This window comes from Monomorium pharaonis, chromosome 9 (genome assembly GCF_013373865.1).
Source record: "Monomorium pharaonis isolate MP-MQ-018 chromosome 9, ASM1337386v2, whole genome shotgun sequence".
Lineage (NCBI taxonomy): Eukaryota > Metazoa > Arthropoda > Insecta > Hymenoptera > Formicidae > Monomorium > Monomorium pharaonis.
The window spans coordinates 11719528-11745684 of record NC_050475.1 but is presented as its reverse complement, the minus strand read 5'-3'; the positions used below and the strand labels follow the sequence as shown (position 1 = coordinate 11745684).

The window sequence follows — 26157 nt, the reverse complement described above, 5'->3', positions numbered from 1 at the left end:
AAAAGCGGACATAGCAGCTCCGTGTGAATTTTTTGGAAGCTTAAATGAAGCTTATGAAAAATTTTGTGAGCTCCTCGGGAGCTCCCCGGGAGCTCTCCGTGCTGTATGGGTTCTTTCGACGTGGGATTCAGCTTTTGCCAGATAGGTGGGAAAAAGTAGTAACATCCGAGGGAAAATACTTTGATTAGTGTAAGCTAACAACTTTTTACAAAATAAATGATTAAAAAGCGAAAAAAAACAGTAGGTTTCAATGCAACCACAGGAAAGTGTAATATTGTCTTCGATGGATATCCAGATAATGGTTCTACGTACTATACAAAATCAGCTGAATGCTTACGCCGTCAAAATACAAACTTAGGCCGCGAAATTAATTTTTACAGAAATACGAAAATAACATTTCCGCAAGAAAATTTTTTATTTAATGATAAAAATAAGAAACGCTTAATTGTTCTATTGTACAAAAAATTAAATAAAGCGGGTTGTACAACAAAAATAGCAAAAGAAGATGCCGACTTCTTGATTAACGAGAGGTATGATAAATTTCTTATGCCCATTGGAATATGGTATAACAACGCATTTACTTTTAATGGTATCCAATAAGCAACCTGTAATATTATCAGTTTTTTTCGCAATAAAACTAAAATTTATAGAAAATATCCGATTATTTTGGCATACTTCTTCCGGTAAAATACAATATTCTTTGCATAATAATAAATTAATTAACATAGGGGCGCATAAGTAAATCGTAACGGCACCATTAACACGCTATATACAGTTAATGTAAATGTATGCCAGAATAAACTTGAACTAATTCGTTAATTTCGCATTTTTATTCATTTCGCCTGACATTCCAAATATCCGCAGAGGTTCGAAGTTATGAAGAGCAACAGCAAAAACCCCACAAGATTATCACTAAACATGAAATCTGCTAAAAGTAAAAAAAAAAACATTTGAGAATTTGTAGATTTAAGTTATGCCTTTAGTTCATTTTTATTTTAGCTTATTTTCATCATCCATTGTCGAATACTTACGTATTTTGGCCACCGCACAAGAAATAAATCCCATAAATACATTTTTAGTGGTAAAAAAGGTTGCTCTTTTCGTTTCTGACACTAGTTTTAACACACAAACCCAGGAAAAATCAATATGGTGGCTTCAATGGAAGTAAAAGTGAATCGACTGTTTTCTCAATATTGTAATCGCAGTTCTTGTTGGCAGAATTTTTTTTGTCTAAAAACCGTAAATAAATTTATTAATTTCTATTGTGTTTTATATGATAATCAGTTTACATTTTAAATCAGATTTCTCTCCCGACCCCCATTTAAAGTAGATTTGCATGTCCAAATTAGAGGGTGGAGGTTGAAGTATTGAAAAGAATAATGAAATTGTTCCGTTTTTATTTTTTAGATTTTCGAAGATGCTCGTTTCGGATTTCAATTTGAATTTCATTTTCATCATTTGTTTGGGAGTGGAATTACAAAAGTATTAGAGGTGGAGGTGAAGAGGGGTGACAATGTGAAAATGTGAAAAATATTTTATGACGTCATCCTATAGCTTTTGCGGAGTTCAGACTTTTTATGGAATTTTGGTTGTACCTCTTTGGCTGTATAAAGAAAAATTCTGTCAACAAGAATTACGATTGCAATATCGAAAGAACTTTCCCCCCCTTGTGCGTTAAAACTAATGTCAGAAATGGAAAGAGGAACCTTTTTTACCATTAGAAATGTAATTACGGGATTTCCTTCTCGTGAGGTGCGGCCAAAATACGCAAGTGTCCAGCGATGGACGATCAGGCGAAAATGGGTTGAGTTACATATTAACACGAACAACTTGCAAGGCTCATTAGTCTTTATTTAATTTTTGTTTTGATTTTAAATTCTTTGAGCTTAAAAATTATTTTTCTTGTTAATTTTATACAAAAAGTTCATTTTTTAACCAGGGACTTGGACCTTTATAGTTCGGTTTCAGTTACGGTTTAAAATATTTGAAAACTGTACGGGTTTAATTTCAGTGTAACGGGTTCTAATTTCTTGACAAATAAAGAAAACCAAAAACCGTTTAAATTACGATTTTTTTGCTTCCGATTTCGGCTCCTAATTTTCCGGTTTTTAATAAATAATAATAGTAATTAATAGTATTTAATAATATTTAATAACAATTTAATTAATTGAATGTGTAGAAAAAACAAAGGCTGAGTTGAATTGTCCCCATAAAATCATTGCACTACAAGAAAAGAAAAAAAAGGACCGAGAACCGATTGGTATCGGTTTCAATCGATCCAGGTCTCTGTTTTTAACATACAGAGAGATGATAGATAAACTTTGACAAACAATTTTCGATCTATTTCTGGATAATTAAAATATAAAAAATATACAATATACTATTTATTTACAAACATTTTTCGAAACTAAAAGATACAATATAAGAACAATACAATACAGAACATTAAAAAATGAATTGTATAGAATTTAAATTAAAAAATCATAAAATACATATTTATATTTTAAGTTAAGTGAAAATAAATTGCAATTTATTAATATTTTTTACATCTGTGAAATAAAAACAAAATAGTTAAATGTATGTTTATGAGATATATAAAATTGTTCACAATTAATAAAATAAATTCAAATCAATACTGATTGTAATTAATATTAATTGGGAAAAACTTGGCGGTATTTTTTCTTACCTGTAATCTAAACGTAGTTTCAAAAGGTTGATTAGTCTGGTTTGTTTTACGTGGCACACATATTTCTTGCTTGGGAAGTAATTTAACCTAGAACATATACAAAAACGCAGAAACAGCTTCAATTGGTTGCAAATTTTGTCAATGATTAGTAATAAAAATAGTTAACTTTTCTGTACAAAAAAATAGTTTCAAGTTTTGAAAATAAATATTTCTGTTAATTTGAAAATAAAATAAAGAAATATCAAATACTAAATAGACTTGTTTCCACAAAAAGTATACATACATTTGAATAAAAGTACACCACAAAAAAATATTAACTAAAATTTAGTTTATGCAGAGTTTAAATATTTATATATTAAAATGTTTACATATTCTAATTTAATATTTATTATTTAATGTATTAAATAAATATTAACATATTATATTAAACATTTAAACTTAGTTTTTAAAATTATTAAATTTAATATTTAAATATTTATATACTTGAAGAAATTTAATAAAGTTAAAAAATTTAGTCAACAATTTTTTTTAATGCATAATAAAAAAATATTGAGAAAATAATTATGCCAAACACTCGATATGTGAATGATAGAATTTACAGAAATTATGATAAATTAATATTTGTAATTCCTGGAAAAAGTATAGAAATCAGTGCCGAGGAGGAGAATAAAGATGCGAAAGAGTTAATGTAACACATAAGGAATGAGCGTTAAAGAATCGTTGTTAGAAAGCGTGTTCTCATACAGAAATTTATGTGGCACGCGCGAGAAAATTGTTAGGATCTTTTAACGGCGCTCACTATCGTTTGGATGAAAAAATCGACAAGCGGCATATTTTCTTTGACTTGTATAAATCTGTAACCTTACGGGATCGTATATCATACATAATTATTTTGGAAAAAATAATAAAATCTAAACATATAAAGAAAGAATACAAAATCTTTAAAGAATCTTTTACAAATGTACCTTTACATGAGGTTTTTGTTACTACCTTTTAATTTATTTAAAACTGTGTGAAATCAATTATTTTCAGTATTCATGCAAAGCACAAGATTGGATTTACAATGCTTAATTTGTAAATAGCCTACAGTACAGAATCAAGAGACACGGTAGTGGCTCGCGCCGAGTGAAAACGCAGCGCAAGACCGACCGTGTTCTTTACGCGAGTACGCGACAAGCAAGCACCCGAGATTATCGGATCTCAGAAACGGCTAAATCGATTGAGTTCTAACTAAGCTCAATCAAAAGCTTGAGGTCGATTTGTATAAGAAAACTGCTTTTATTTTTCTTCTACGTATTTTACGAGAGGAGATAACACGACGCAAAGTCGAAATGTCAAAATTTTCATGTAAAATATGTTGTCGTCAACCTTGTAGGCATGTAAAGGGCGAGAGAGACAAGAGGAGGAAATGTCCCGTTCGTTGTAACATGTAAAACATCTCGAGAACAGTTGGAGATACGAACTTGAGATAAGCACTAGTATTATCAGATGTCTTCGAATTAATTAATTAATTAATCCAAAGACGTCTGATAATACTAGTGCTTATTCCAAGTTCGTATTTCTAATCGTTCTCGAGATATACATGATACAAGGGTTAATTAATTAATTAATTATTTATTTAATTAACTAATTCAAAGACATCTGATAATACTAGTGCTTATCCCAAGTTAATTAATTAAAATTTAATTAATTAATTAAATAATTAATTAAATTTTAAAACATGCAAATCTCGAAAACGGTTGGAGATACGAACTTGGCATAAGCACTAGTATCATCAAAAAACTTCAGAGAGTCAATGCAGAGTCATCACAACATTTCTACAAGTAAATGTAATAAATATATTGGGTTGGCAAAAAAGTAATTTCGATTTTCTCTTATAAATAGTCTTATGTTTGCGGTGACGTTCTTTTATTACCGTTCTGATTATTTTCTTTTGTCGAATGACACCGCAAACATAAGACTATCTGTATGAGAAAACTGAAATTACTTTCTTGCCAACCCAATAGATTAATATTCATTACATTTACTTGCAAAAATGTTGTGATGACTCTGAATCTAAATAACTTACATTAAATATAAACTTTGAATAAAAATTAATTCGATTTTGAATTGCCTGTACTGGGTTTTTTTCTATTTTGATGTTGATGATGAGACGGATAGATAAAATGCTTTGTGCTGTGGAAATATCCAATTAGTGTTATTGATGTTGTGAAAGAACTTATCTTGTATTCAGTACCTATGATATTGTTTATACAGGGTGTTACAAAAGCATTGGATTTGCTTAGCACCATGCGATAGAGAATGAAAATCTAAGAAGAAATGTCTAATACTATTTTTCGATGCGGTAAATAGTTTCGCCCTAATTCATCATTGTAATAAGTCAACAAGCGCGGGGATACAAAAGAAAGTCAGTGACGGAGAATGCGTGAAGTTAACTCTTTGTTATTAAAAATTAAAAAATGCTTCTAATGCTAATAATTATCGATAAAATTCTTTGGAAGGCTACCAAAATTTTCAATAGAACTGTCGGTTACCGAGCAGTATTTCCATTTTGACGGGACTTAGAAAATTTTCGAATTTGTATCTTTAACTAAAGAAATTTCTTATTTCGCAGCTTACAGCTTCGAGTGCTAATAATTATCGATAGAATTCTTCAGGTGGCTACCAAAACTGTCGATTACCGAAAAAAATTTTACCGCTATAGGACTTACAAAGATTTGTCTATCAGGCAAAGTAAGAAAAAATTCATTAGTAATTAAATTTATTTATTATAAAACGATAAAACATTATAACAATAAGTGCTTCTTATAACAAGTGCTCAAAGTGTCCACCATTAGCTTCCAAACACTCATTAGTGTTTATTTATTGTTTAATTATTTATAATTATTATATTGAACATTTACTTAATATTTTGTTGATTTTGCTGTACTTTGAATAACTAAAATTAAAAATAATTTTAAATGAAAATTAGTTTTAGAAATACAATTTTAAAAATACACACATAAATTGTGTATTTTTTAATCCAAATACTACATTGTACAGGTTTTTAACAATGTACATTGCTATAAATAAAACTGAATTTGACATTCGAAATATCCAAAGAAAAATGTGTATCAAATATTGCATTGTTTAAACATGTTGTAGTTAGTTAATCATAGTTTTATGGATTTAAGATGCCTAACACTGCGAAATATGTGATACCCGCACAGAATTACCTTTCTTTAAAAAAAGGTAAAAAAAGGGCGCCAAGTGTACGTGCGTGTGTGCGTGCGTGTATGCTTTTAAGGAAAATTCTATTATTTCACGTAATAACATTATACAAAATAATCTTAATTTGGCACTACAAATGTATGAAATTTTAATAAAATTATGTTTTCCCCAAAAAGAACAAAAAATATTTTTTCTCTACAAAAGTAATGATATGAAGAAAAAGTGCCAGCTATGAAATTGGACGTTTATACGAACTAGAACGTCTACATTAGCAAATATTTATTTGTACAAATATTATAAATAAATATTTTAATACAAATAAATATTTTACTACAAAAACTTGGCGTCGCTAAATCGAAAAATTAGCTTTAATACAAAATCGCTTTCTTACAATTTAACTTACATATTAAAATAACAAGTTAAAATTAAAATTTTTTGTAATCGAAATCGTAATGGCGTTATATACGTATACGTATATAATTATACACATACGTGTGTGTGCGTGCGTGCGTGCGTGCGTGCGTGCGTGCGTGCGTGCGTGCGTGCGTGCGTGCGTGCGTGCGTGCGTGCGTGCGTGCGTGCGTGCGTGCGTGCGTGCGTGCGTGCGTGCGTGCGTGCGTGCGTGCGTGCGTATATGTGTGTGTGTGTGTGTGTGTGTGTGTGTGTGTGTGTGTGTGTGTGTGTGTGTGTGTGTGTGTGTGTGTGTGTGTGTGTGTGTGTGTGTGTGTGTGTGTGTGTGTGTGTGTGTGTGTGTGTGTGTGTGAGAGAGAGAGAGAGAGAGAGAGAGAGAGAGAGAGAACGTATGCACGCATAAGATCTAGAGATTGAGATATTAAAAATCGCTTCCTGATAAACGAAGTTGTATACTATATACTAAACACACACACACACACACACACACACACACAAATTCAGATGGACGCACAAAAGAAAAAAGAGAGCTAATAAATTATTCGGTTTAGCGACGCTAAGTTTTTGTAGTAAAATATTTATTTATATTCAAATAATATCGATTGTAGTAAAATATTTATTTGTAATATTTGTACAAATAAATGTTTGTTAATGTAGACATTCTAGTTTGTATAAACGTCCAATTTCATAGTTGGCGCTTTTTCTTCATATCATTACTTTTAGTAGAGAAAATATATTTTTTGTTCTTTTTGGGGAAAACATAATTTTATTAAAATTTCATACATTTGTAATGCCAAATTAAAATTATTTTGTATAATATTATTACGTGAAATAATAGCATTTTCCTTAAAAGTATATAATGCACGCAGGCACGCACATACACTTGGCGCCCTTTTTTTACCTTATTTTAAAGAAAGGTAATTCTGTGCGGGTTTGCATCTACCGCGATTACTTTCAAATACTAGCCAGTACCCTACACCATTATACGTTACAAAATATAATAATCTATTGCGAGGTCAAATAATGCTTTCATTAAAAATATTCAAATTTGGTTGACCACGCTTTTGTTTTTAAAAGAAATGGATAAGCCTCCGATAAGCATTGGGAATTCTTTTAATGCAAATAATTTTTTACTTGAAACAGAATCTGTTTTATATAAAACTTACAATACATAAGTTTTTTTTTATATTTTTATGATTTTTTACAATTTTTTATATTTTTATATTTTTTAGTAACTTTTTTAGTAATAAATATCCTAGTTATTTAATTTTTAATTAAGAATATAAAGTTGAAACAAAAATTTTATTTGGCTATTATTTTGATTTTAATCAATAAAATTTTCTAATGTTTTTTGAAGAAGTATAAATTTTTTTTCGAGTACATGATAACAACTTCTTTAAAATTTATAATGACAGTTTATGATGTTTAAAACTATCATCAAAAAATATTTTTATTAAAAATAATCGTTATTTATAAAAAAAATTAATTTAGTAATTGTTTCTTTAAACATTAGAACTGATATTTTTTTGTACACATGTATGTACACGTACACACATACTTTTTGTTAGAAAATTTTATTTTTATTAAAAAAGTAAGGAACTATCATAACTCAAAGGGAAAAGTTAGGATTACGCGTCGTTCGTGCGTAGACATTGCCGCTTGTTGTAACAACTGCCCCCGCGCGCCTAACAATCTCAAGGCTCAAGCGTTGGGGAGAGGGGGCGGCCGGGCGCTCGGCGCGTTTGCATTTGCCGGTAGGCCGGGCTAATACAGCAAATTTTACAAGTCAATAACTCGTTAACTATGCAAAAATTGCAAAACGGTAAGGATTTTTCTGTTCAGTTTAATGCGCTCTACCTGCTTATAAAGATTACATAAATCTTCACAAAACACCTTTATAGATGATTATCTTCTTATTTTCACATCCTTTAGCCGTCAAAATATGTTGCCGTTGCCCAACTTTCACCGCGAAGAGGTAAATGTGAATTAAAGAGCCTTTTTGTTTTTTTTGTTATTTTTTTATTCGAAGAATTATTTCCAATTTTAATTTCTTTGTATTTTTAATTTTTTAAAAACGATTTTTGTTTGATTCCAATATGTTATAAAATTTATAAGCATTCCTGTATAAGCCATAAAATTTCTCAAAACAAAGTTAAAAAAAAGACAAAAAACAAAAAAAACAAAAAAAACAAAAAAACAACACTCTAATTCACATTTACTTTCTCGCAGTGAGAGTCGGGCAACGGCAACATATTTTGACGGCTAAAGAATGTGAAAATAAGAAGATAATCATATACAATATATATACAATATATGTGTTCGAGACTAGAACAGTTTCATTAGAATTTTAACTTTTTTTTGCTGTTTTATCGAGTATTGCTGTTTTATGCGAGTAGTGAGAGCTGCTGACAGCCATCGTGCTCATTGTAGTTCATTCATTCGATGCACCTAGTCGCACGGCGCTATTCGAAATCAGTTCCCTTGCTGCCCCTTTTTTCCTCCGCGATCACGATTGTCCTAAGACGAAAAAGCATAATCAGTCTCTTGCAGCGCGGCACCGACATTGGATCGTCCCGCAGATCTCTCGCGTCATCCACCGATCCTAGCTGCGGGGATACACTTCTGTTCCATCCCTAATTCGGCAACTTATGTCAATTCTTAAGTTCGCGTATTCGTGTGAATGTGTGAGTGCATCACGTCAATGCGCGGGTGCCCGTATCTTTCCCGCGAACGTCCTCTGCCTCGTGCACAAGATCTCCGTCGGATCGCGCGCAAGATTTCCGGATTTGCTAATATCGGGACGTGTCAAGATCTCCGTAAGATTGTGAAAAATACGGTTCGCCCCTCGCTCCAAACGTCCGTTTTTAAATAAATTAATGAAGTGTGAGTGACACCATCACCTCCTTTTTCTTCCTATCTCCTAGTAGTGGTGAATTGTTTTACTAAATGGCCAGAAGCTATTCCCTTAAAGAATAAAAGAGCTAGTACCATTGCAAGATCACTTGTGGATCAAGTTTTTTCTCGACACGGAATTCCTTTGGAGCTTCACACGGATCAGGGAAGGAATTTTGAATGTAGTCTTTTCAAGGAGATGTCTTTGCTTCTAGGAATGAAGAAGACGCGTACGACTCCTCTTCATCCACAGTCTGATGGACAAGTCGAGCGTCAACATCGCACAATTCTTGATTATTTGGCGAAATTCATTTCTGAAAACCAGAAGGATTGGGATCGTTGAATTTCACTTTATCTTTTGGCTTTTCGTTCGTCAAAGCAGGAAGCAACTGGAGCTTCTCCTGCGGAAATGTATTTGGGACAAGACTTACGTTTGCCTCTGGATCTTCTTAGAGGCAACCCTCCTTCTTCCAAGAAAGAAGAGAGGATTGATTTCATTTTCAGATTGAGGCAGAGATTAGATTTGATGCATCGTTTCGCTCGAGAGCGTCTTTCAATTAGCTCCAAAAATGCTAAGTTTTGGTATGACCAACGGACTAGACAAGTAAATTTCGAACCAGGGCAGAAAGTATGGTTCTTCGATCCTCGACGGGTTCCTGGAAGAGCTCCTAAGTTGCAGAGTTCTTGGGACGGTCCGTGGAAGATAGTCAAGAAATTGAATGATGTATTGTATTGTATTCGGAGATTTCATAGAAATAAAGTCGTTCATGCAAACCGTTTGGCTCCTTTCATGGAGAGGGAGTGAAGCCGATGCGAGTTCAAACCGAACCGATACGAATCCGAGCCCGAATACGAAATGGGGGGTTTATTCTAATTTTAACACCGTTTTGAAGTTAATTTTAGTTCATGTTTTTGTGTTTTTGTTCTGTTTGTTTTCTTGTGTGTTTCAGTTGCTCTTCGGAGAGCAGTTTCTTTATAAAAGAAGGGCGGATGGAGAGGGATCTCTTTCGGAAAGAGGTCGCTACTTGTAGGGAAGAAGACTGTCTCATCCACGGTTTTTGACCGTGGTTTTCCCGTGGAACTTAGGGCAAATGCCGAGGCAGAGGACGGAAAGCTTTTTAAAGCGTTGGGTCCACGGAGATAAATTCCCCCCCGATCCTGAAAAGAGAAGAAAGAAGTGCACAAGATCCGACGTCGAGGGACAGTGTCGCAAGGGGAGTGGAGCACGGGGACGCAGAAGGATTCGGGAGATCCTGCGTGAGAGCTGGATGAGCTCGGCGTGAGAGGATGCCCGTGGTAGTCCTTGCAGGGGGCGAAGAACTTCGGTGGACGTGGCTCGGGAACCCGTTGCAGCAGCTCGGGAAGAGCAGGAAATCGTCCGGGTACCGAGGGAGTCTTCTGCGGAAAGCGCTAAAACTGTTCCCCTGATTGTCGGGACGACAATCTAGAAGAAGGGGGGCAGTGTTGCGTGCGTCGCCCGGTATACTCCGCGACCGCGACTCAGCTGTTCGAAGACGGATCAATACTATTGATTTCCTGGACCGAGCGCTTGACGACGCGTATAAACAACGAGTCGAATCTCGGTCTCGAGCCTTGTCGGACGCGTTAATAAAGCTGCTTGGTTTTACAGTTATAAAAGTGTCTTTCATTTCCGCGGCGCGCACGCTACAATAGTAATCACGTGTTCAGTCACAAGCTTCTGTCTCTTTGAAAGAAAAATATGTGCTCAAATATTGTTTCATCGTTTAATAACATTGTAATTTATATCAAAGAAAATTAAATTCTTTTAAAAAATATTTTATTTAAAACAAACAATTATTTTGTTTAAAAGTCTAAACAATTGTGATTGTTAGTTCAAACATCAGTTTTATTGGCGTACACCAATGATCAAATTTGTTTGACTTAAAGAAAATTTATTAAATCCAGAAAAACTTTTTTCTCTGCGTACTGATCTACAGTTTTCGTAACGTATACTACAGACGTTTGGTACTGACAGCAATTTTGAAACACAGCCTTAGATGTAATCTAAAAACCTATGTTTCGTCATAAAAATAACAATAAAATGCCGTCAAATATATGACACTAGCTTCTTAAAAATGACGTCAATAATATGAAAATAATAACGTATTTTTGACGTCAATATATGACGTCGTTAAGATAAGACAAATGTCGCATCTGCTTTGTCATAAAAAAGATCAAAAATATCGTCAATTATACGACACCTTGCTACCTGGAGCCGACCTTCGTCTTCGTTCTCGTGTGCAAGTGCCGAGTCTTAAGCCTTCGGCACAGGATACGATTTTTCATGCGAGATTGCATACGAGGCGTCATACTACGTATCCTCATTGGCTTACAATTGGTGACATAATCATCCGAGCCAATCAGGACGCGCATTAAGATGCCTCGTATGCGATCTAGCATGAAAAATCGTATCGTGTGTCGAACGCTTTACACTTAGACATCGTCAGATTCGACTTCAATTTGCGTACAATCACATAAATTGGACGAGTGAGTCTCAGATGCGCACAGTAATAAACGTACACAGCGGGCTGAGTGAAACGGACACAGTGCGAAATGGACACAGACCAAAGGCGCACAGATCAAACAGACACAGACCAAATGCGCACAGACCAAACGGACACAATAACAAACGGACACAGTAATAAACGGACACAGTAACAAACGGACACAGTAACAAACGGACACAGACCAAATACGCACGGACCAAATACGCACAGTGCGAAACGGACATAGTCACAAACCCATGTGGTGCAGAGAATGCTTTGCACGCACACACACAAACACACACACACACACGCGCGCGCGCAAGGGAGGGTGCAAGGGAGGCCTTTGTCCCCCTCCCGCACCCACCCCGTCGGTAGGGGTGCCCTGAAAAGTCGCAACCCATGTGATAAATTCGTGCACATTTGGTCCGTGCGCATTTGGTCTGTGTCCGTTTGTTACTGTGTCTGTTTGTTATTGTGTGCGTTTATTACTGTGTCCGTTTGTTACCGTGTCCGTTTGTTACTGTGTCCGTTTGTTACTGTGTCCGTTCATTACTGTGTACGTTTGTTACTGTGTCCGTTTGGTCTGTGCGCATTTGGTCCGTGCGCATTTGGTCTGTGTCCGTTTGTTACTATGTCCGTTTGTTACTGTGTCCGTTTGTTACTGTGTCCGTTCATTACTGTGTACGTTTGTTACTGTGTCCGTTTGGTCTGTGCGCATTTGGTCCGTGCGCATTTGGTCTGTGTCCGTTTGTTACTATGTCCGTTTGTTACTGTGTCCGTTTGTTACCGTGTCCGTTTATTACTGTGTCTGTTTGTTATTGTGTGCGTTTATTACTGTGTCCGTTTGTTACCGTGTCCGTTTGTTACTGTGTCCGTTTGTTACTGTGTCCGTTCATTACTGTGTACGTTTGTTACTGTGTCCGTTTGGTCTGTGCGCATTTGGTCCGTGCGCATTTGGTCTGTGTCCGTTTGTTACTATGTCCGTTTGTTACTGTGTCCGTTTGTTACTGTGTCCGTTCATTACTGTGTACGTTTGTTACTGTGTCCGTTTGGTCTGTGCGCATTTGGTCCGTGCGCATTTGGTCTGTGTCCGTTTGTTACTATGTCCGTTTGTTACTGTGTCCGTTTGTTACCGTGTCCGTTTATTACTGTGTCCGTTTGTTACTGTGTGCGTTTATTACTGTGTCCGTTTGTTACCGTGTCCGTTTGTTACTGTGTCCGTTTGTTACTGTGTCCGTTCATTACTGTGTACGTTTGTTACTGTGTCCGTTTGGTCTGTGCGCATTTGGTCCGTGCGCATTTGGTCTGTGTCCGTTTGTTACTATGTCCGTTTGTTACTGTGTCCGTTTGTTACCGTGTCCGTTTATTACTGTGTCCGTTTGTTACTGTGTCCGTTTGTTACTGTGTCCGTTCATTACTGTGTACGTTTGTTACTGTGTCCGTTTGGTCTGTGCGTATTTGGTCCGTGCGCATTTGGTCTGTGTGCATTTAGTCTGTGCGCATTTGGTCTGTGTCGGTTTCGCACTGTGTCCGTTTAGTTTGTGTCCGTTTGTTACTGTATCCGTTTCACTCAGCCTGCTGTGTCCGTTTATTACTGTGCGTGTTTAGGACGCTCCCAATTGGGCGACGAGAAAATGGAAAAATGTGAACTTTTCTGATGAATCGCGTTTCTGTCTTTACAGTAATGATACTCGTACACTTAGCGTTGAGGAAATAAACACTATAGTCGGCACTGCGTTGTGCCAGTACGAACCCATAACGGGTGACCTCCTTTTGAACACCTAACGATTGGACACAGGTCGATTGGACACGCGCAATTGGACACGCACAATTGGACACGGCACAATTGGACACGGCACTATTGGACACCGCACGATTGGACACCACACGATTGGATACCGCATTATTGGACACCGCACAGTCTTCTAGTAAAAAACAATAATATATCATATGACAGATTATCTAACCTTAGAAACATCTAGCAGAAAAAAGCTTCGCTTTGCCAGAAAAAAAAGTGAATTTCAAACGTTTATATACATATTTTTACAAGCATCTCGTTTTGCGTGGAAAGTTGCAAACCTATGTGGTGCAGAGAATGCTTTGCGCTCGCGCGCGCGCAACACACACACACACACAGGAGGGAATGCAAGGGGAGGGCCTCCGGCTTCCTCTCCCGCACCCACCCCGTGCAAGTCACTAACACATGTAAATTGTATTGGAAATCTGCAAACACATGTAAATGTGTGTGTGTGTGTGTGTGTGTGTGTCCCTAATCGTGCGGTGTCAAATCGTGCCGTGTCCAATCGTGCGTGTCCAATCGAACCGTGTCCAAACGGGATACTCCCACCCATAACGGTGATTCTGAGATGGTGTGAGGGTTTATTTCAAAGACAGAACGAACTGAATTAGTGATTCTGCCACCTCCTACAATCACAAGTGTTTGATACATGAATGAAATTCTTTGACCTTACATATGCCTCTACGTTTATCGCATCCAAATTTTGTGTTTGTGCAGGACAACGCTCATCTTCATACCGCAAATGTAACTAGATGGTTTCTTGAGCGACAAAATATTACATTGCTGGATCCTGCCAATAGTCCAGACTTAAATCCAATTGAACACGTTTGAAACAAGATGAAACGACATTTAAGAAGTCGCGAGGAATAGCTAAGAAATTTATATAAGTTGAGAGAAACGCTTAGACAAATTTGGCATGAAATTTCGCAAGACTTTATTAAGAGCTGCATAAACATGCGAGAACGTTTACAAGCAGTAATTGATCAGAGAGGAGGTAACACACAATATCGAAAACGCCCCCTGCCTTCACACACACTAACACACACACACACACACACACACACACACACGACACACACGACACACAAACCATACACACACATACACACGCACTCACACGCATATAGCAGAGAAGGTTTGGAGTTTCAAAATACTGCGGAAGTAACGGATTGCGGGGTCCTTATCTCTGCTGTGCAACACACACATACACGCGCGCGCGTGATGTGCAAAATCCGACAACCTTCACGTGGTGCACATTGGATAACGGTAATGCCGGTGGTAAGCGTCATTTAAAAAAAAAGTAAGGTTAACTTTGTAACTTGGTTAAAAGTGTGTAGAAAAATTGTTGAAAAAACGTTGTAAGCAATTTCAGCAATTCCAAGAATGATAAACACGTGGAATAAAAATGTTTTATTCCATGAACGTTAGTGTTTATTATTGGGGAGTAATCGTACTATAAAACTTTGCTTTAGCGATGTGATTGAATCTTTCTTCACAATAGTACATTGAACTAAATGAAAACCGTAAAATATTTTTTATGTATTCTTTAAACGCGATTTGTTAGAAAAAGTAAATCTGTAAAAAAATTAATAACAGCACTCAAAAGTGTACGGGTCAAGCTTTATCATTGTGCCACGTTGGTGAAAAAAAGATAACTAAAATCGCCAAAAAGCGTTTGAAAGAAGAAGTTTCAAGCTTTAAAACGCTTTTTGGATTTTGTTTTTGCGATGATTTTTTGCTGAGTTCCAGTAATTTGAAAATAGCCTAAATTTTCGGTATACAAAAAGTGTTCCCCATTTTTTTGTAGTAGTGTATTTAAGAAATAATATATTGCCTTTGTAGATAGAAACTGATGAGTTAATGTGATACCTGAAGGGCGTCCAGTGCTCCTATAGGAGTATTCGGGTGATGAGGTAATAACAAGTCACGTTCACCAATCGCTTGCAAGGTATAACTTGAAGCTGTTAATTTGTGGGCCGTTGCAATCTGCACCAGAAGGTCCATCATTGGAGTGCTGCAAATAATTGCGTTAATGCGTCTCATTTAATTCAAAAATATATTGACAAACACAATCACGCATACATATACACACTCACACATACACGTCCGTGCTTTATACATACATATAAATTGATATATGTATATGCATAGCGTATGCTTATATACATGCTTTGATATATCAATTCATATTCATACGAATTTAATTTTGATATTTATCAGAGTTGGGAACTAACAAGTTACTTATAACGAAGTTAAAGTTACAGTTACTTTTATTAGTAACTAATAATTTAACTTTGTTACTTTTCTCCATCTGCAACTGTAACTTAACGCAGGTACATTTTTTTAGTAACTAATAACTATTTCGATACTTACTTTAATAGTTACTTTTTATGGAACATGCGCTAAATTTTTTAATCATTAACCGGAAAAAGTCGAGTTTACACAAGAGGAATTGTATCAGTTCTTAAAATCATTTAATTCCAGTATTAATATGCTAAATAATTACATTGCAATTAAGAAACTTTTTATTAAGTATAACACAGACATTCGGAGTTCTGCATCTGTGGAATACATTTAGCATCAGTGGCTCTATAATGACGTCACAAAGAGGTAATCTTAATGATGATATATTTGAATATCAAGTTCTATAAAATTAAGTTCCATAAAACTTTTTATAAAAATTTTGTAACAAAAAAAAATTAATCAATGTATGACAGCCAATGTATCGTTATATTTCATTTAACTCTGATAACAGTAATATACGACTTAGAGTTTTACCTTTACAAAGTTTTCATTTAGTGTACATAAAATAACTTGTTAAAACACATAATTAAACACATAATATACTACAGTTAGTAAAGCATAAAATGTAAGATTCTTATTTTTTATATTTAAAATAATATACAATTATTTAAGAAAAAAGTAACTGAAAAGTAACGACTCGTTATTTTTTTCGTAACTGTAATTATAACAAGTTATTTTTCAAAATCGATAACTTATAACTATAATTAGTTATAGTACAATTGTAATTATTTTTTCAATGAAAAAACTGTAACTGTAACTAGTTACTTTTATAAAATAATTTTTCCAACCCTGGATAAATATTTATTATGTGTGTAAATTAATCTTGTGCCTGAAGGCCGGGTTTGTCCCGCTTGCGCACATAAACGATTGGACACAGACCCGTTTGCACACGGACCCGATTGCACACGGACCCGATTGCGCACGGACCCGATTGTGCACCGACCCGTTTGCACACGGATTCGATTACACACGATACGATTCCGCATTGCAGATAGTACATGGGTTAGCGACTTGGACGGGTGGGTGCAGGGGGGGCGAAGCCGCCTTGCCCCCCCCCGTGTGTGTGTGTGTGTGTGTGTGTGTGTGTGTGTGTGTGTATACGCGCGCGCGCGTGCGCACAAAGCATTATCTGCACCACATGGGTTTGCGACTATAAAATATGTATAAAGAAGAAAAATATTTATAATAAATATTTTGTTCATATTTTTATGTTTGAGTTTGCCAAGTATAAAAAAATTATGATAAATATTTATGAAAATATTAAAAATAAATATTTATGCTATTATAATCTATAAATATAAAAAATATTTTGAGTTTATATACCATAAATATTTTTCAGTACATTTTAAAAATATATTTTATATATTATTAATAATAATTTTTGTACTATTTCTAAATGATTTATGAAAAATGATTATATAATTTTTAAAAAATATTTTTTAAAAATAAATTCGTAAAATGTTTATGAAAATTTATGCTAAATTTTCTGTGCTATCTAGGTTGTTTTTGCATTATTCTGCGATGCAGAATCGTATCGTGTGCAATCGGGTCGTGTACAAACGGGTCGGTGCGCAATCGGGTTCGTGTGTAATCGAGTTCGTGTACAAACTGGTCGTGTGCAATCAGGTCCCTGTGCAATTGATTCGGTGTCCAATTCAAACGTTATGTATTCGATCGCTGTTGTGTCCAATAGGGTCTGTGTCCGATCGGGACGGTATGCAATTGGGACGGTGTCCAATCGAGTCCGTGTCCTATCGGGACTGTGTGCAATCGGAAAATACTACTGTGTCTAAACGTTTATGTGCGCAATCGGGCTTCACTCGTTTCTTTTTAATTCTTAAAAATGTTTTAATTTTAATATGTAATATATTTAATTTCGACTTTTGCGTATTAAATATTACAGATATCGAAATGTACTGTTTCAATCTTTCTATAATATATTTTCGCGAGTCATATACGGCAATATAAATGGGCATAAATAACGAGGAATACCAAGAATCAGAATATCTTTTATGTAATTTTTTCTTTAGACTGTAGACGTGAAATATAGTTCTCCTCTAATAATTTGAACGAGAGTTCTTTATCGCGTCTTATCTTGTGCTTTGTGCCGACAAGTATATCAAGTTTTAAACGATGTTTAGATCTAAAACGTTTAAAGTTGAATATTTAAAGATTCTTTTTTGAATGTAATTAGAAAGAAATCTTGTCTTTTAATTAATTTTATAGCTTTTGCAAATATACCTTCTTAATACTGTGATTCTCTGCGTATGAAAATTATGATTGCGAGGTAACTGGACTAGAAGTTCCATACTTCCGGTCAACATATCTACCGGAGTATCTTCGGTCACAGTAAGAACCATATTGAATGGCCTCTTCTCTCTATTGCTGAAACAATATAATTGATAACCAATTAAAATTGTTATGTAAAATGAATAAAAATCAATTATTCTTTTATTTACAATGGTACTATTACAAAAACGCAATGATAAACAAATTTTGTGAAGTGCATTTACCGCTATTAGGTCGATGCAAAAATAATAAAAATTTTTTACATTAACTTAATATTTTAAAACCTGATAAAATTTTTTATAAAAATTAAATAACAGATAAAACAGTAATCTCAAAAATTTTATATTACAATAACAGTGAAACGATGAAATAATAACAGTAAAATCTTGAATTTTTTAAATGAAACTCCCTATTTTTTATTCTATATTCTTCTAGCCCACGTCGAGACGTTACCAAAACACTACAATAAAACTTTTTTTGGTTAAGCATTTCCTAAGATATTTTAAAATTTGTCATGATACTTTTTAATACAAAATATGAAATATCTCGTAAAATAAAGGAGAGAGATCCGACCATCTAAGGCAAGATTAAAAAAGATCCGACCAGTTAAGGCAAGATCGGAAAAGATTCGGCCAGTTAAGGCAAGATCGAAAAAGATCCAGCCAGTTAAGGCAAGATCGAGGAAGGATCCGGCCAATTAAAGCAAGCTCAAAAAAGATTCGGCCAGTTAAGGCAAAATCGGAAATTTCTTATTCACCATTAACATGTCTCCCATCGCTCTTTCTTTCCTGTTTTTTTAAGATGCCCATCTTGCACCCCAGATATATATACCCCTTTGGAAACTTACCTTTTCATCTCATCCAGGCCTTCTCCTCCAGCTATGTTTCCGTTAAACAGAATTCGCTCCATTCTCTTAACTTTTCCCAAAAACCTCTATCTTTATTTTTTTATCCCTGCTACGTTCCAAAACGCCACTTTCCACGTCTTATCCCTGTCTCTTCCTTTTCTCCCTCCTCTACTCTTCGCCTATACACCCTCCTTTCTACCCCTTCCTCTCCGTTTTTTTTCTTTTCTTTTCTTTTCCTCTCTCACAGACTCTTAATCCTGACCCTTTTCCTCCCTTATAATACTTCACTTGCACTCCTCACCCTTCCCTTCACTTTCATTTTCACGATCCTCTCTCAAATCCTCTATTCTACTCTGCAAAAAGCACACCTTACTCAACGTGTCACTATCAATCGCATTGGAAACGAAAGTTATACCAAATGTTATAATAATTCCATCAAGTAATTGGTTAATAACTGAGGACTGAATATAAATTACATATGTCATAAATATGAAATTTAATTAAAACCACAAAAAGTAACGATAAAAGTAACTATTAAATTCGTTACCGTTACTAAAAAAATGTAACTACGTTACCATTACAGTTACACAAAAAGAAAAGTAACGCCATTAACAATCCGTTACAAAAAAAATAACTGTAACGTTAACAGCGTTACAAGTAACGAGTTACTTTCCAATCCTAGTTGCAGTACAAACATAAACGTCATTTCGCACTGTAAGCAAAAGGGAGGACCTCGGTGGAGCGGTCCACTTGGACACCGTTTATTTGGACACCGTTTATTTGACACCGTTTATTGGACACCGTTCGCTTAGACACCGTTCACTTGGACACCATCGCTTGGACACCATTCACTTGGACACAGTAAGAAATAACTGTCTAGGACACCTTTACCGGCGGGGAGGGTGCGGGAGGAGAACCGCGGTGTGTGTGTGTGTGTGTGTGTGTGTGTGTGTGTGTGTCCGTCCGTTTCTTTTAATGTCCAACTAAACAGTATCTAAGTGAACGGTGTCCAAATAAACGGTGTCCAAATGAACCGTGTCTAAGTGGAAGCTTCTCACCTCGGGTGGATAGATCTCATTTCGTTTGGAAAGTATACAAACATGAGAATAAGAAGCTATTCACACTAGCTGATATACAAATTATATAAATTTAACACTCGTTTAGGTAATTATTCACTTATACGAAGCCATCCCGATTTCAATGACCTTTACATATGTAATCAGGGACATGACTCTGAGTAACTTTTTTTGTAATTTAATCGTCGGTTATTGTTCGTTTAAGAGTTATTAATAAAAGAAGTTTGAAAAATATCCATGTAAAATAGAACACACACACACACAAAAAACACACACACACACACACACACACACACACACACACACAGAGAGAGAGAGAGAGAGAGGAGAGGAGAGAGAGAGAGAGAGAGAGAGAGAGAGAGAGAGAGAGAGAGAGAGAGAGAGAGAGAGAGAGAGAGAGAGAGAGAGGAGAGAGAGGAGAGAGGGCGAGAGGGAGGGCGGAAGGAGGGAGGAGGCGGGCGGGCGGGAGGGAGGATGGAAGGAGGGAGGAGGGAGGAGGGGAAGGAGGGAGGAGGGAGGGAGGGCGGAGGGCGGGCGGCGGGCAGGGGAGGGAGGGAGGGTGGGGAGGGAGGCGGGAGGGCGGGAGGGAGGGAGGGATGGTCGGGGAGGGATGGGCGGGAGGGAAGGGAGGGAGGGGGGGGGAGGGAGGGAGGGAGGGGAGGGAGGGAGGGCGGGTAGGGAGGGTTGGGGAGGGCGGGAGGGAGGGAGGGGGGCGGGCGGGACGGGAGAGAGAGAGGGAGCGAGAGAGAGAGAGAGAGAGAGAGAGAGAGATGAGAGAGAGGAGAGAGAGAGAGAGAGGAGAGAGAGAGAGAGAGAGAGGAGAGAGAGAGAGAGAGTGCATGTCCTTCGACCTCCTCCTCCTGCATCCGTTGGTAAGGGTGCTTTGTACAGAAATACACAAAAATATGGTATTTTGTTGAGAAATAACTATGTCACACTTGTTCACGCGAAACCAGATCCATGATGTTCGTTTCCAATGTTTTCACATTAACCAAATAGCGACGTAAAATTGGTGGGTTAGAGTTAGGAAAAATTACGGGGAAGGGCTCCGCCCCTTCGCGTTTTCTGAAAATACATTCTCTTTCCGTACCAAATTTTGTGTGGAAATTTTGTGTGACATAGTTTTTTCTCAACAAAGTACCGTACTTTTGCATATTTCTGTACAAAGCATCCTTACCAACGGAGTGGGTGCAGGAGGAGGAGGTCGAAGGCTCCCCCATTTGCTCCTCCCCCCCTCTCTCTCTCTCTCTCTCTCTCTTTCTCTCTCTCTCTCTCTCTCTCTCTCTCTCTCTCTCTCTCTCTCTCTCTCTCTCTCTCTCTCTCTCTCTCTGCGGGTCTGGAATGAAGTAGACGTGTCGAACATCGCTCCGTCTTTATAGTGTTTTGAGAAGAAAAGAGAGCAGTAGAAAAGTATAAAATTAGTGTGGTGATAGTTCTATAGACCAGTGACAACAGGAATCGTTATCTAGCCGGGAAAGGCAGATCTGTGAATAGCTGAATAATATTTCTATAATCATGTGTATCAACGACGTTGTGACAAGCAAGCACTGACGTGGATGGAATCTGCTGACGTGTAGCGAATCGACAGCGGCGGAACACAAATGTCGACGATAGAAGAGGACACCGAATATCGATGTTCGGCATGCAAGAAGGCTATTAAAACTGAAGTAGTACAATGCAAATCATGCGTTAAACTGTTTTACCATCCAGGCTGTGTTAGTAAACACAAAATTTATGATAGAAATAATGAACTAGTACCGTGCCAGGGCCCCTTTGCAAAATTTGGGATAGAGAATGAAATTGGAGAAGTAAAGAAAACGGCAAGTAGCAACAGAGATAGGCTCGGATCGGCAGGAGCATCTGGAAGACCAAGCACAAGCACGAGTGGATCGGCAAATATGGACCTAAAAATTGATTGGCTCATAAGAACAATAAAAGAAATAAAAGACGAGACTATATATAAGAAGGAAATTAAAGTGATGATAAAGGAAATTATCCAGCATGAGTTAAAGAATATCAAAGAAGAGCTAAAAGAAGTAAAAAGGATGCTGTCCACTGGACCTAGTAATTCATCAAGAGGAGCACAGAAGAGTTATAGTGAGATAGTTAAAGAAAAGAAGAAAGAAAATGTTATAATTGTTAAACCTAAGGTTCAGCAAGAAAATGTTGATACGGCTATGTTAATAAAAAAGAAAGTAGATATAAAGAATATGGAAATGGGAGTAACGAAAATAAGGAGAGGAAACAATGGTACAGTCATCTTGGGATGTGAGAATGGAGAAGAAATGGCAAAATTGAAAACTACAGTGCAAAGCAAGGTGGGTGATGAATTTAAAGTTACTGAGTCACTACAGATAAAGCCGAAAGTAAAAATTGTTTATATTGACAAAGAAGAATGGAACTTGAGTGATAAAGAATTAATTGATTCATTAAAAAGCAAAATAAACTTGGAACACAAGAAGAAAATAATATGAGAATAGTGAAAAGATTAAAAACTCAACCTAACAGAAGAGGTAAAACAGAAGGCGCCATAATAATTGAACTAGATGAAAAAACACATGAATTAATGTTGAGCCAAGGAAAAGTAAATATAGGATGGAAAAGATGTCCTGTATTTAATCATATTAGTGTTAAGAGATGCTTTAAATAATGGGGCTATCACCATTTTGCGAAATACCGTACGCGAAATGAAGCATGCCATAAATGTGCAGGTAATCACAAATCAAATGAGTGCACAACAAATGAGAAGAAATGTGTAAATCGTATGTATAAAAACCAAACGTATAACTTGAAGATAAAAGATGACCATGATGCATTGAGCCCGGAATGTCCGACGTTCAAAAGAGTTCTACAAGAGGAAAAGAGAAAGGCCGGCTGGGAGGATGCAAAATAGCAATCACAGAAGGAAGAGGAACATATACTGTATACAAATGCGCAAAGTTTAATGGCACATAAGGACGAGATACAGCATCAGATTATGAAGAAATTAAATCCGGCAGTTATTGCATTGTCGGAGTCAAGACTAATTGCGGAAATTGAAGAGAGTGAAATAAGTGTACCGGGATACAGTGTGGTTAGATGCGACGCGGAAAATAGAAATACAGGAGGGGTTGCTCTGTATGTAAGAGATGATATCAAGTATGATATAGTAGTATTGAAAAAATTAGAAAGAATTGTGTGGTGCGTTGCAATAGAAGTGAAAGAGAAATTATTTAAAGGAGTGTTAATGGTAATATATCATTCACCGAGTGCGTCACATGGAGAGTTTATAGGATTCTTAGAGGAGATAGTAGAAGAATTAACGATAAAAGAAGAGTGTATAATATTAGGAGACTTTAATATAGATTGTATGACAGACTCTTATTATACAAATAAACTACTAACGACTATGCAAAGTCTAGGTATAAAGCAATATGTGGATAAACCAACGAGAGTTACCGAAAATAGTAAAACAATTATAGATCTAGTTTTTGCGAATAAAGATATAAATGTAGAAGTCAAGTACGAACCTAAGATAACGGATCATGCGTGGATAAAAGTCGTGATAAATACGAACAAGACTGTAAATAAATATAAAGAATTCAGTGGCAGGGATTATAGTAGATATAATGCGGATGAGCTTATTAAGCTAGTGGAGAGTAATTTAGGAAAAGGATATGATTTAGATATTAATGAGTTAGATATTAATGTAAGGGCAAAGAATTTAATTAATAGTATTGTAGATGCGTTAGACATCTTAGCACCGAAGAAAATTTTTAGAATACCGAAAATATGGGAAGGGAAAAATTGTATTCAAAGGAAATAGAAGAGTTAACGACTAGAAGAGATGAAGCTTATAGAAAAGCACTGTACGATAGCACGGACAACAAAACTGGCAACAATTTAAAATAGAAAGAAATGCAGTAGTTAATTTAATTAGAATAAAGGAAAAAGAATATTATGAAAATATGATTGATCATAATAGTAACAATCCCACAACTATGTGGAAATCATTAAAAGAAATTATTAGAGGAGGACCAATAGGCGCGAAAGTTGTAGGAAAAATAGATTTTGAAATATTAGAGAATAATATAGAGTGTGATATAGCTGATAAATTTAATTTATATTATATACAAAGTATTAAAGACATAATAAAATCTATAGATAAGAATTATACAACAAGCACAAATAAGAGAACTATTTATTGTATTGAAAAGAAGGGAGAGCTAGAAAAATTTGAGTCAATTACGACAGAACAAGTAAAAATAATTATTAGGGAATTACTAAAAAAGAAAGGCACAGAAGAAGGAATAACTAGCGATATATTAAAAACGGTGTCTTGTGTCATTGAAGAGGAATATTGTGATATAATAAATGTCATTGAGTGAGGGTTGTTTTTTGAAAGAGTGGAAAACATCCACGATAATTCCAATACCAAAAGTAGAGAAACCTAAGAGGGCAAGTGATTATAGGCCTATTAATATATTACCAATATATGAAAAAGTACTAGAGATAATAGTTAAAAAGCAAATTGAGGTCTACCTAGAAAGTAATAATATCATAACGGAACATCAGTCGGGCTTCAGAAAAAATTATTCGTGTGAAACAGCAATTCAAACAGTTATAGATGAATGGAAATTGATTATTAGTGAGAGACAAATAGTAGGAGTTATTTTTGTAGATCTTAAACGAGCTTTCGAGACAATTGATAGAGAAAGATTATTAGAGAAATTATACCAGTATGGTATTACAGGAACAGTTTTAGAATGGTGTAGGTCGTACTTAAAAGATAGAATGCAACAAGTTTAATTTAATGATAGATGGTCTAAAATAATGACTACGGAATACGGAGTGCCACAGGGTTCGGTATTGGGCCCATTGTTGTTTATAATATATATGAATGATATTGTTAACGTTTGCTCGGATATGTGTAATATAAAAATGTTTGCGGACGATACCTTAATATATGTAACAAGTAAGAGTAGTGCGGAAGTAGAGAGGAAATTGAATATTGCATTTAACGTAGTGGAGGAATGGATGAATATTAATAAACTGAAGATGAATTCGGGGAAAACAAAATATATGTTAGTTAGAGGGATAAGAAAAGAATTGAGAGGCAATACTACTGTGAGATGTTTGGATGGAAATGAGATTGAGCGTGTAGAAGTAATAAAGTACTTGGGTATAATTATTGATGATAGACTTAGATTTAGCGGTCACTGTGATTACATGCTAAAGAAAATAGGAAAGAAGATAAGTTTTTTAAATAGAATAGGGAACTTTATCTTGGCTTACACTAGATGTACGATATACAAGACAATAATAGCACCTCACTTTGAGTATTGTGCGACGCTACTATTAGATATGGGAGATACACAGTTAAGTAGGCTCCAAAAAGCGCAAAATAGAGCTATGAGAGTCATATTGCAATGTGACAGACGTACCAAAGTTAAATGTATGCACCAAGCGTTGCAATTTATGACCATAAGACAAAGGCTGTATTACAACACGTGCATATTTATTTTTAAGATTTTAAATAATACGATGCCGGAGCAATTTAGTAATAGACTTAGAATAGTAGAGGGAGAACGCGAAACTAGGCAGACAGGGGATATTGTGATAGAATTTCGAAAAACAAGAAGCGCGCAAAAAAGTTTATTTTATGAGGGTGTGTTAATGTATAACGCAATACCACCCGAAGTTAAACATTGTAATCGTTTAGAAATGTTTAAATAAAAGAGTTTGTTTTTAATGATGTAGCATAAAATTGTATATATACGTATTGAAAATAGCTGAGAAAGCTAATAAAAGATCAATCAATCAATCAATCAATCTCTGTGTGTGTGTGTGTGTGTGTGTGCGTGCGTGCGTGCGTGCGTGCGTGCGTGCGTGCGTGCGTGCGTGCGTGGCGTGCGTGCGTGCGTGCGTGCGTGCGTGCGTGCGTGCGTGCGTGCGTGCGTGCGTGCGTGCGTGCGTGCGTGCGTGCGTGCGTGCGTGCGTGCGTGCGTGCGTGCGTGCGTGCGTGCGTGCGTGCGTGCGTGCGTGCGTGCGTGCGTGCGTGCGTGCGTGCGTGCGTGCGTGCGTGCGTGCGTGCGTGCGTGCGTGCGTGCGTGCGTGTGTGTGTGTGTGTGTGTGTGTGTTGTTCTATTTTACATGGA

The 26157-nt window shown here is 36.1% G+C and overlaps 1 protein-coding gene across 1 annotated transcript in view; it reads right to left on the bottom strand.

Annotated features, from left to right (window-relative positions):
* LOC105832213 overlaps positions 1 to 26157 on the bottom strand; it is a 275864-nt gene that overhangs the window by 179654 nt on the left and 70053 nt on the right. The window contains 3 exon segments of the mRNA XM_036292296.1: positions 2687 to 2773; positions 15374 to 15518; positions 18050 to 18193. Coding sequence (XP_036148189.1) covers positions 2687 to 2773; positions 15374 to 15518; positions 18050 to 18193 — 376 coding nt within the window.